The sequence below is a fragment of the Ischnura elegans genome, chromosome 6, assembly GCF_921293095.1.
Source record: "Ischnura elegans chromosome 6, ioIscEleg1.1, whole genome shotgun sequence".
Lineage (NCBI taxonomy): Eukaryota > Metazoa > Arthropoda > Insecta > Odonata > Coenagrionidae > Ischnura > Ischnura elegans.
Window position 1 is genome coordinate 11,204,160 of NC_060251.1, and position 13,113 is coordinate 11,217,272.

Here is a 13,113-nt window from a genome sequence, read left to right on the forward strand (position 1 = left end):
GTCTTCCTGCGGGTCACAACGGCTCTAATCGTAAATAAATTAATTCATTGGGCATGTAATATTACTTTATTCCATCGTACCTTTCGCGAAAAATGTCCAAAGGCATTATTTTATGAGTAAAGAGCAAAAATTGGTCGTTGCCTTGTAAGAATCTGTGTTATAGCGGGGCCTCGTAACATGGCTAAATGCGTAATTTGGCCACGCCCCCTTGGCTTCACTCCCCGCAATTACAGAACATAGGGGGCGCCCCCTCCAGAAACCTCTATGTTGCAACAGCTACGGGGTGAAGGACGTCAACCCACGCCCCGACCTCACCCTCCCCCCCAGCAACCACAACCCGACTGGGCATAAAACCAAGCAAGAAAGAAGTCTCCTGTGCCACTAGTCTTGAGAATCATACAGTGCATCGAAACTAGCTGACGACAATGCGAATGTGTTTGTAGAAAAGCAAAGTTGTTATTTCTTCCTAACCCTGCAATGGATTTTTACAAAGTTAAGGCCTCAACCATTCAGTGCACCGAGGCTTTTGATCAATCATACTTTTTTACTTGTCTTGAGGTCTTTGCTCCGCAGACACGATTTTATTTTTTTTTTTACTTTTACGTCCCAAACCGTCATCAAGTTCAATTTTTTACTAAATTACTCTCAAGGATGGACTCATTCAAAGATGGCCTTGGAACGCTTGAAATCGACACTCCGTTCAAACCAAGGATGGGGGCAGGTTTTCAAAACGACTCGTGCGTTTTTTCTGTCCAATAAATCTTACCCTCTCGTCTAAACTTGCGCGGATTACAACGGCTAAGCAGTCTCCTTTATGGCGGATGGAATCCTTAAAAATGGTCGTCAAGGTTATCGACTCCTCGTCCGACTTGCGAACAGGATGTTTAGAGGAAAAGATTGGAAGTGCTCCTAATCTACCACAGAAAACGAGTGCTTCAACGTAAGAACAATTTTCCCTCCAAGAATAAATTAAAGCCGGCAGCTGAACAGCGATGCATATTGGCCTCTAATCCTTAATTTTAGAATAAATGTTATTCTTCTAACTTATTCAATGAGTTAAAAATATATGCAAAGACGAATTTTAGCTATTTCCACTAGGTAAAGCCTCAAACTGTTGCTTTGATCCTCATGTCCTATTCAAATATACTGGCGACACTTTGGAGTAAACATTGAATACTTACTTAAAAGTTTTTACTTAGCATAAATTTTAAGGTAACCTGCTCATATTTTCGTTAGTTGTCAGGATAGAAATTTCTTGAGAGTTTCTGTCAAAATAAAACTAGGTTTTAGTATCACCAACAATTTCCAAGGTACGCTAGTATCCTTAACATTGGTAAATGTGTGGGAAAATTACAGTTCGATTAAAAGTAGAATGAATACTGTTTTTTGCGAGGGGAGTAAAAGGAATGTCATCACAAGAAATGGGTGAGGCTGAAAATCATTTATTCCATCCAAGACTCAGTACACTCACGATACCTTCCCTAATTACACCAAATAAACAATATTTACTAATCCAATCTGTCGAGGAACCTCTAGCTATCATTAACTACATCAAATTTTTCTTTAAAATCCTCCAGAAAATAGTTTTATCCGATTCGAAGCGTATGAAACTCGAATAATTAGTAATAAAAGCAAGTAAGATAGCAAATAGCCAATTTATACTATCTTTATATGACGAGTAAAAAAACTGGTGAGTCTATAGAGATTTAAATCACCAACCTTGCTGGAACTTAAATTTTACATAAACTTAACCCCCTTCTCATTTTAAGGAGGTATATTTCTCCCTATGGAATAAAAATAAATAGCTTTCCTTTGAAACTACCTTTCATGCATTACTTTTCAGAATATATGCACCCAATCGCAGCACAAAGAAGTATTACAAATGGTGGAAGAGGAGAGGTAACATAAAGAGGAGAAAAGAAAGAACCAGATGGTGTGGATTGAGCAAGAAACCAGGAGAGAGGAGAGGATCCTAAGAAACGGATAGGAGGATGGAATGTTTGTTAAATCGAACCGGGAGAGGAAAAAAACACGGTTCACGGATAGAATGAAGGATAATAGGAACTATGCAAAGATGTATAAATGAATAGCACATGAGAATGGGGACTGGGAAGGGAAGGGTAAATTGGTAAAATTGTTGCCTTGTGTTTCATGTAACTGAAACTTAACCGACATACTACCAGCATATGATTGCAGCTCATCTGGAATTCCCCCTTCGTATGTCTGATATAAACAATTTTTTTCATGCTTGCTTAACCGACACTTTGACTGCTGGATTAAAATGCCTCCAATTAATATGAGTTAAAACTCTTAATGTAATGGAAAGATAATTATCATGACAAGGAAAAATTGCATTCGAAACTATATGCGGAGCATGCTTCTTTGCAGGGGCGAGGGATGTACGTTGACAGCAGCGGAGAGGTAAAGAGGGTAAGCATTAGAAATGTGATATGTGATGCTACCGAGGAATGATGGGGATAAAATGGTTCGACAGAGTGAGAAATGAGGAAGTGCTAAGAGGAGTGGGAGAAAGTAGACGTCTAATAAAAATCAGAAGAAGAATACGAGACAACTTAATCGGCTTTATAGTGAGGCGTGATAACCTGATGCAGATAGTCGTGTAAGGATAAATGGACGTGAAGAATTTTATGGGAAAGCTCGGAGTGAGTTACATAGGACGGCTTACTAAGGATGCAAAAGGGAAGGAATGCGCGGATATGAAAAGATGAGCAATCACGAGAGCGGAGTTGGGAGCTACGTCACACCAGTCTTCGGAGTTTTGACCAACGATGATGAACCTTTAGGGCTGGAGAAAAACCGAAGTCTAACACAGCTCCACCACAAAATGTCACCTTCTCTACGACAGCAATAGCTTGATAAGTATAATAATGGAAAACTAAAAAAATACTAGATTCAGTCGTCTTAAAAAATATCTACCCCAGTATCAAACTCATTTTTTGTAAATTCGCTGCTTAATAATAGCGTTCTCCAGGTGAGAGTTGAGAGCGATTCTAATTTGAGGCCTATCTCTAATGACTTCATTTTTTTCCCAGTTTTTAATTTTCACTCGCTACACACTGCGCAGGGGTACATTAATGACTAATGTTTAAAAGCTCATTAGGTAATGTGGAGACCAATCACCGAGAGGGATTTCAAAATATTATGAGAGCAAAATGCCGAAATGTCTTATTTACCTATTTATACGAGTATTGATTACAGAGAGATTTTCATAAGTGGATAAAAAAAGAGACAAAACACACGTACTCGATGTAAAATTTTGATGTCTTCTGTACCTATCCTTGGACGGTTGGGTTTAGCTCGAAATAATCACGAGTTCTTGCGTAGCCAAACAAAACAAAAGTAGTTAAAATAAAGGAAGCCATTAGGGCTTCCAGCATCATCATTATAAGTTAAGAATTAGACTTAGATAAGTTTGAAGCAGCTCTTCATTCCAATCTTAAATCTATTAGACTTTTCATATAGACTTATTTATACTCTTTTACACTATCAATAATAACTGACAGCCTGCCCTACGTAGCTCACTCGCGGCCATACCTTATCTTTCTTCCCGCACACGACCATTATCTTCATCGGGCCGTCATATGTCATAGCGTGGCCGACTAAGATCTACTAAGGTCTTTTAGAAGTTAAATACGCCAACGGATGAAGTTCGCCATGAAAAAATATTTGACTTTGCCGGGATTCGAACCCGGATCTCCCGCTAGCACCATTGGTGTCGGAAGAAATGTTTCCGATTTTAAGCTTTTTTTGTGAAACAGGTTGAAATATTGCCTTTAAAATACAGAGAGGCATTAAACCATCCTAGAAACTCATTTTTCATAGAGCCAGAAGCGTTTAGGAGTAGCACTTTGGAGAAAGTTAATTCAATTTAAAACAAAGATACCATAAAAATACAGCATAACACTAACTTAGAACAGTCCTCCTCGGGCTCTATAATTCGACAGTTTGAGGGTTAATAAAGAAAAATCAATTTTCATTGTTTTTATTAATAATCATTTAGAAGTTAGTACGCATAACTAATATCAAAGCTAGGGTCCCTTAATCTTAACTTCTTCCCACTGAAATTTGACGTAATATAGAAATATTCGCTACTCCAAATTGAAGCCGCTATTTTACTTATTCTGATTTCGTATTCACAAGGTCTTGCTTTGAAAATAGAATTTGGAAGTTATTAAAACGCTGCCTCTCTTTCTAATCACCCAAAAAGGTAACTTTACAAGGATAATTGCTTACCTTAAGTAACATGTGCAAAACTTATTCCTGGGTTTTAACCTTGAAGCAAATATATCGTACGGGTGAGTCGATTAATAAGTTAAAAAAAAATATCGAACCAGAAATTCGAACACGACTCGGGAAAAAAATGACGCGGTTGATGCTGCAGGAAATCGATGGCGGATGGCGTTTCGTCTTTTTTTTGGGAAACTCACACGAGAACGCGTGTTGGTGGGATATAGGCGTGGAGGGGGTTAATGGGGGAGGGGTGGAGGGTTGGTCTTATTAGCGAAAGGATAGCGATCCGTGGTCGGAATTGAAGACAGACGTCGCAGCGGAGTGAAACTGGTGGGCCGAATCTTCCGGAGACTTCAACGAGCGGAGAGACACGCACACACCATGGCTGCGAAGACTGCGCTGACTATGGCGGCGCTAATCTGCATCTGCGCCAACTCTATGGACGCCGCAAAACCACTGCGTGAGTGAGCTGTGGCTTCCCCGCTACGAACCGTGCTTCTAAAGGCGTTTCAATCCGTGTGCGATTACAGGAGTTAGCCGATTTTTTGCAGTGGCGAAAATAAGAAAGGCCTTATCAAGCGTCTGATTTGTGCGTCGTAGCTATTCGATCACTCCGATAAACAGTTACTCAAGTTCACTCCGTGGAAATTCATTGCATAAAGATGCAAACATAGGGTTTAGTTTGCCGCACTATGTTACTCACTCAAATAAGAATTAAACTTTATAAATTGATAGAAAGAAATTTTAAAAAGAATACAAAGAAAGATATATGATTCGCTTAAGAGCTAATAAAATACTGTGGAAAATGACTTCATCCATTCGTATCCTAACACTGCAATTAAGTCCGATTGATCAATGTTTTCGCCATGCAAAAATTCCAAGGGAGAGCATTCGTTGCTCAAGACTTAGATACGATAAAGGACCTTATAAATTTGCTGTAATTACTCTTAGCACGGAAGCATCCAAAAAATCGTCTCCTCCTCTTGATTTGTGATGAATTCAGAGTCGAACCACTTAGCTACTTAGAGATTCTAATAAAACCTTAGTTGCTAGAGTGTATTTACGAAACAAAGGTTTTTCTTGTTGGGCCTTCAAAAATTTTCAGAATGCTAAAATCGCATTGAATGATACGTTTAATCGTAAAATAGAGAAAATAGTTTTCATTGAAGCTCTACAACACCTGAGCTAGTGCAGTGTAGTAACTATATGATTTCCTAAAGTCTCCATAAATTTCCGCGGTGATGCTGAAAAAGATACAGCAACAGTTTTTTTCTCTAAAAACAGCTCTATATTGAGGTTTTTCAATGAATTCAATATCCTCTCCCACACCTTAGCAGTTAGATCAAGAATACAGGGCTGTTATTAATACAAGTATTATTGTGTATTACCAATTATTTTCGGAGAGATGACGTTGAAATAAATAAGTGTAGCAAAACTATAATAAGACAGGAAAATCTGTTCGTCTGATATGGAAAAAGGAGACACTTTGCGTTTGAATTCGAGTGATTACATGAGCTGACCTTCTCATTCCCAAGTGAAGTTGTGTAGAACGTCCCAAAATGGCTCGTTTGGGCGCAAAAAATTCAAATGAATTTACGAATTCACGAGGTCATAACATGTGGAACGACCAATAGGATTGATTCCCAGGAAGCCGATACAGAAGGCGAAGGCTGTTAGGATATCAGTCGTATAAACGAAAGTGTCTCAGATTCAAGTTAAAGCAGTACATACTAGTAAAGAAACTAAAAAAGTACACTGGATAATAAGCGATCGTAATCAAAAAGTAGTTCATATAGGAATTAGCTCTGATCCAGTTAAAGTGAAATCAAGTATCCATCAAGGAAGCGTAATTGGCTCCCTTCTATTTATTACACGTATAAATGACCTCTGATCCCGAATAAGCAGTAAAATACGTTTATTTTCTGACGACGGTGCCACCTATCTTTGAAAGAAGTCATCACTTTGCCTTGAAAACGTAATCATCGGATCTTAACAACGTTCATTCGTGTAGCCAAGATTGGGGACTGGAATAATCTCAGAAAATGAACGGCGGTACGTTTCTATTTCAGCTACCCCATATGTTGTGGATGGCGTTACCATAAAAATGACAGATGAAGTGAAATGTATAGGAGTTACAATAACTTCAAACCTTTAGTAAGAACAGCATACAAGAAACATTGGTGGCAAAGTCCTGAAGATGCAAGGATTAGTCAAGCATGCCGTTGGACGATTTTCGGATGAGAAAGAAAAAGATAGTTGCCATTCACCACTTGTAGGACACATCATGTATTAATACAGTGAACGCAAGGGATCCGGCGGAGAAAGAGTGAATCCAAGAGCTTCATAAGATAAAAGGAGAGTAGCGCGATTCGCAATAAAACTACTACGGGCGTTCAGACTTGACTTAGATTTTATTTAACCTGGTCCAGGTGAGGCCCCAATCCGGCCCCCTCTTCCCCTGGGCCAGGGCTCTTTTACCGAGTTTGAGGAATATTGTTGTATCATATATCAGAGAAAATAGTGTTTATGGTTCGTAGGCCGATATAAATTCCCGTTTTTCTAGTCAAGCCAGGAAGACTGCCACCGGAGTGTCTTTCATCCTCCATGATTTGTCATTAGGCAGCTACCGTTAAATCTCAGGTCGGGGATGGCAAGAGTAAACAGAAAATAAATAAGATATAAAAAATACATAAATAAAATAAATAATAGATATATTACTCTGAATAAATTATTGAATTTAAAGGCTTTAAATTATTAAAATTTGAAGGTAAAATTAAAAACGCTTGATAAAACAAAATACTGACAACGTTACAAAGATGTTTAACGAATTAGGCTGGGAACCGATAGACTCTCGAAGGCTAGGCTGCTTGAGCAATTACATATCTTCCAAAGCAACACGAAAAGCATCAAGTAAGATTCTTACTATATTTCCAGCTACGACTGAAACGACAAGTTCAGAGAAATATTTTGTCCACGAATAAATATCGGAATTCGTTTTTCTCCTGAACAATTATGGGGATTAAACGATAAAACATGCGGTATTTAAGCTGACAGGTATTGCTGCACAAGCATTGTTCCCAATTGTGAGGAGCTTACAGCCATATTTTTAGGGAATCCAAAAAAATATTTTCAAAGTTTCTATGTGAGGATAAATGAGAATTCAAGCAAAGATATCGATGGTCAACTTTATATTCCTGTGGTATTAGTGCAACAGCCAATCCACATACACCCGTGTTCATCCGAAAAATGCGATTAAATCCACGCGTAAGTTTTCTAGGAACCAAAATTTTGCTTTTCGATTTTACAAAAACAGGTAGTGCACTCAAATGACCTTGCGATAGCATAGCCACATAATATACAACAACTCCAATTTCCACGGTATAAAATATCTTTTCAAATTTATTCAAGTCAGGATAGTAGCTTTGTGGGTTAAATAGTTGGATTAACGATACTGCGGTCCCGGCTCTAATTAAGTTCATGCCACTGGACTCCGCATAAAAATTTTACGCAAAAATGTAATTGTCGATAACGTTGTGTGATTGTAAGGATAATATGCCTACTCGTCTACTCATGGCATCCATTTTCTTAAAGTGTTATCAGAGTAAAAGGAGGTGAAAATATCGCTTATCATTAAGACGTTGCAGCAATTGCCAAGAGCAACCATTTATATGTAGGAGTAGGTGTTCATCGTCTTACTACATAGCTTTAAATGCTTCATTTCCACAAAGGCTAAGGAAAACAGTTCTCAGTGATCATGAACTTAACATCTTTGTCCCTCAACTTATTTTCTAATATAGACCACTTAAATAACTTTTCATACTTTCCAGGCCAAGGTCGAAGTCAAGTCTTCTCCGTAATAATGCGAAAATATAAATGTTATGGATATCGCACGCATCAGGGCAAGATGTGATTCAAATTCATTATTCCATGTCCTTCAATTAGCAATAATTACCCATAATAACCTCTTTCACGTTCGCTAGCGTTGAGGTCATTTTGAGCAATCTTTTCCCTTAGATGGAAACCTTCCGCGATGTTTTATTTAAATGATTTCCTGACTTAATGAACCCTTCAACTCTGGCAAAGCCATTAAATAATCAATTTTAACGGAAATGATTTACGTTCCAAGCCACAGAATGCTAAGATAGATACTTGAATTAAAGCAAGCTAGGTTATATCCTTAGATGCTTATTAAATAAGGGCTAGTAACGAACTAAGATCCTTCAGCCATTTACAATTTAAAATCAGGAGCCAACACTTCTCTTTTCTTTGTAGAAATGGTTTGAAGTCAATCAAAATAACATTTCAAAATTCGTCAGTTATTTGTGATGACATAATGTTAACGCAGTTCGAAAAACATCGGAGACGAAAAAATATACATTCAACTATATTTGGCTATACTTCGAGGGAGAATCTTATATCAATGAAGTCATGTGTACTTTATCATAAGAATACTGGAAATGGAAGAGAACATAATGATTTCATGGATACAAAAAATGCCACTCTGTGGTTAAATATAGTCTTTATACGGTCTTTACAACCAGTGGCGTAACTATGGCGGGGGAATGAGGGAGATAAATCCCTCCAAAGCTTCAGAGAAAAAATTATTATTAAACTATTGCCTAGTTTTGATGCATAATGAATTCATCTACATAAAGAAATTTTAAGTCCTAAAACGATGTAAAATGAATTTCCCGGCATGTCATTTTTCAAACATTTTCTCGGACCCCGATTGCTTGGGGTGGGGGGAGCCGCCCCCTCGGCCCCTCGCCCCCCCCCCCCCAAAGCATATTCCTAGTTACGCCACTGTTTAAAACTAGAGGTCGCCATGCATAGTTTTGTTGGTGGACCAAACGCGACAAAAAATCGACATGTATATTCAAAAATCAACATTCATGTTTCATTCAACATGTATATTCAAAACATGCATTCCTACTTGCTATAACCTTTACTCGCTGTCTTATTATTTGCATAGAAAAATTGTAAAAAAATGAAATAATTAAATGAACACTATCGCATTTGGCAGATTTATTTGCAATTTAAACAGAAGTGCCGAAAATAAATTTTGGTATCCTTGGGACAAAAGGCCTTATTGAGGTGGGTCAACGACAAGTTGATTGTTTCAAAGAATGATAGCAGTAAGAGACCCTTATAGGGGAAGGTTGGGGAAGTCCTACCGGTTGGAGATAACGTGGAGGCTTAGGATGGCAAAGAGGAATGACCACAACTGGTTCAGAGAATTCCCCTTCCAGAACATTTCATTCAGAATTTCAAAGCGCGTCAAGGTCGCTAACCTATATACTCAAGTTTTTTTCAAGGTAAACCTCAAAATCACAATCGCTGAGATTAATTTATGATTCACGGTTGAAAAAATAATAGTTTGGGTTTGAGTTTCTCACGCTAGTCTGGTTCTGACTAAAATCTCTATTATTTCATCTATACAAATAAAAGAGGACGTCTGTTTGTCTGTCCGCAACGCGTTTCCAAAGGGCTGCACGGATTTCGACCAAAGTTACTACATAGGTGTACCTCATGCTCCCAAAGCCCATAGAGCTATTTTGGTTGCGTCCGACGTTTTCTCATTACACTTTGTTACGTCACGTCATACAATTTCTGTGGTTGGGCATCCTGCCGGGTAGGCACACCTCTCGACACGCTCAAAGGGAAAACATAACTCAAAGGATTATACACTTCACCATCAATCCTCTTGCTGCGAACCTATTTGCTGGAGTTTGGGTACGCAGGACGTATTTATTCTGCGCACGTACGGACACGCATCACGATCAATATTGTGGAGCACAGTGGCGTAGGTAACTAGGAATATGATTGGGGGGGGGAGGATTGGGGGGCTTTGGGGGGTGGGAGGGTGGGAATGAGGTGGGTTAGTGGGGGGCCCAAGAAACGGGGATTTCAGAAAAAGTTTTGAAAAATAACATGCCTGAATATGCATTTTATATCATTTTGGCACTTAAAATATAACTTTTAGAAGATGCAGTTATTGTATATTGTTGTTTGCTGTTACGTATGTATACCACCATCATACATACTTTTTTTCAATAATCTAATGTTCCTGCTGTGTGACCATGAATCCCAAGCTCCAAATTTCTCACTTCTCTGGGTAACATCCTTCCTGAGCAACGCCGGGTTGTCTGCTAATATTTAATATATTTTCGAAAGAAGTGACCACACCTATATTTCAGTCAGGTTTTGGTTAAACATTCTATCTCAGGTGAATCGTATTATATAGTGGTGAACTAATGTTGGCTCGGAATGGAGTACCTTAGAATTTCGTGGTTGAACAATTCAGAATAACACATGACGCACTCAGGACAACAATTATGGCCACAGTGTGGCCGAATTGTGGTTTACCTGTGGCAACTATGGCTATGGCTATAGCCACAGCTTGCAATTTTATGGCCCGACTGTGGTTGCCATCTGATAAGCCATAGTTTGGCTTGCCGAACACATGCGCAGCTATGGCCACACTGTGGATCGTCTCAGGAAGGCCACAGATTGGCAAACCAAACATTTGTAAACATAGGTATATTACGGTTGCTATTGATACAGGTTAGTTGGTGAGACAATTATAATTGAGGTTGGTTGATTCTATTGATATAAAGAGAGAATATAAAGAAAGAAGAAAACTTTATTATCCATACTTAAGCCACATTATGGCGGGCCACACTTTGGCCACAGTGTGGCCGGGGGTAAAAACCATTGTGGGGCCATAATGGCAACCCACTATGGCCACAGTACGGCCACATTATGGCCACAATTTTTGTGTTGACTGGGGAAGCAATCATATTTCATCCAGACGGTTTAATTGTACCACACTGGTTTCAACGCATTAGCGTCATAATCAAGAGGTCACAAAAAAGATGAGACGCTTTTTGTAACCTCTAGAAATTGATGCCACCACGTCGAAAAAGGAAGAATACAGTAAAACCGTAAGGAAAAGTAAAGAGTTATTTCATTCTAAACCATAAGTAAAGTTCGTTAAGAAACCCCGCCGACGATTAATTTTATATCATGGCAAAGTGTGAGTGTCAAGAAAAATTATTTTTTTCAGCGGTACACAAACACCACACATCGCTCGGGTCTGAGACATGAAGATGCTCGAAGGATACCGAGAGAAACGTCTGTCGTCACATCGGTGTATATGCGGTGGCAACCAGGAAGATGGTCAACTCTTCATATCTCCTGAATTCACATCCTTGCAAGTGTTCAATTTTGATTAATAAAGTTTTAAAATTACAAAATGAAAAGCATCCAACAGTATGATTTGAGGAGACCTCATAAAACGTAGAGGAGATTGGAATATCATTGGAACAAAGATGAAGTCAATTTATTTCCAAGTTTTAATCAACACATTGAAATGAAAGATAGTAGCACTTTACCACAATTATTTAAAGCGTACGACGCGTCCCGGATAACAGAGCCATCATTTGGTACCAGATGATGGCTCTGTGATCCGGAACGTGTCGTACCCATTAAGTAATTGTGGAAAAGTCCAACTAACTCTAATTTCAAATATGTCAAACTTCCACTTTATCACGCCTGAATAAGTTGAAGTTATTATGATAAATAATTACGCCAGAAAAAGGCCAGGTGTGCCCTCTTAATGTGGTTCCTTGGTAACAGAAGGTTTCAAAATAATACTTTTCGCATATACTTCAAGACAGAGGAAGACCCTCTAACAAAAATTTTGCTTTCCTGAATTTTATGAAAATAACCTTACCGCAATGGCATTTTTTCATTCTCAGAATGTTCTTCTTTCCTCGCTCTCCCGTTTCTCCGTGTCCTCATCTTCTCGTTCCTTACGTTGGATATTATTCAGTCAGGGCCGGAACTAGGAATTTTTCGGAGGGGGGGGATCAATTTGCCGCCCCCCATTCCGTCTCGCTACCTCCTTCCCCTTATTCTCATCACTTAAATATAATACGTCCGTAAGCTACCTTTTTGAGATGTGGAAGTTTGAAATTACGCACCGTATGTTTGCAATTAAGAAGTTTTATTAATACTCGTATTATAGCTCAATAATTTTTAATTTAACAATTACTGTTGTAATTGAATTATTAAAATGCTGTTATTAAATATTTTATTAAGAAAAAGCAAATAACTTTTTCAATAAGCTTTTCAAATTTTACCGCCCCTTATGCCCTAGTTAGGGGCTTCTTCTGTCTTCAGTAAATATTGCTGTGTCCACTAATTTTATGATCCATCCGAGACCGAGAGTTTTGCGATATTTCGGAGAGGAAAAATGATGATGAGAGCGATAGAAAGTGAGTGGGCAGTCTTGGAAGTAGTCCCAATGTCAAACGGCCGGCCGTAAAGTGAGAAAGAAGTTCAAGGTCGAGCGCTGATGGACGGCGAATAAAAAAAGGAAATTACGGCAGTTACGTGCGGATTCTCGGATGGCCTAGTCCGAAGGGGAATTGGGAACCATTTCTCAAGGTGCAATAGCATGCGAGCAGAAACATCCTTGGAACATTAAGAAAAAGAAAAATGCGGCTTTGAACCGGTTGCTCTAGCCCTACACACACAACTCCACAAAAAAAGTAACAGCGGCTGATATTTAGACATCATTAAAAAAAGCCAACGACTCATTTTAATTGAAAACTGGATTAACTGAACGGCTAACAGAACAGTACCATTTTACAATACCACCTTATGCTTCTCCAAACTGTTTCTTTCTCCCGCCTCATAAACTTTCTACGAACGCTTTTCGTCCACTTTAAACATCTACATATACATACACCCTGCAAGCCACCTGAAAAGGCATGTGGCAGGGGGTGTTAGAACACCATCCGTCTACACATAAAAAGCAAATGCTCCAACAAAATTACGACTAGTATTTGTTAAACT

General features: G+C 38.8%; 1 protein-coding gene across 1 annotated transcript in view; it reads left to right on the forward strand.

Annotated features, from left to right (window-relative positions):
• Positions 1 to 4,531: 4,531 nt before the first annotated feature.
• LOC124160445 (protein takeout-like) overlaps positions 4,532 to 13,113 on the forward strand; it is a 59,244-nt gene continuing 50,662 nt past the window's right edge. Inside the window, exon 1 of the mRNA XM_046536300.1 lies at positions 4,532 to 4,711. Within this exon, the coding sequence (XP_046392256.1) occupies positions 4,633 to 4,711 (79 nt within the window). The 5' untranslated portion in view covers positions 4,532 to 4,632. The remainder of the gene's footprint in view (positions 4,712 to 13,113) is intronic.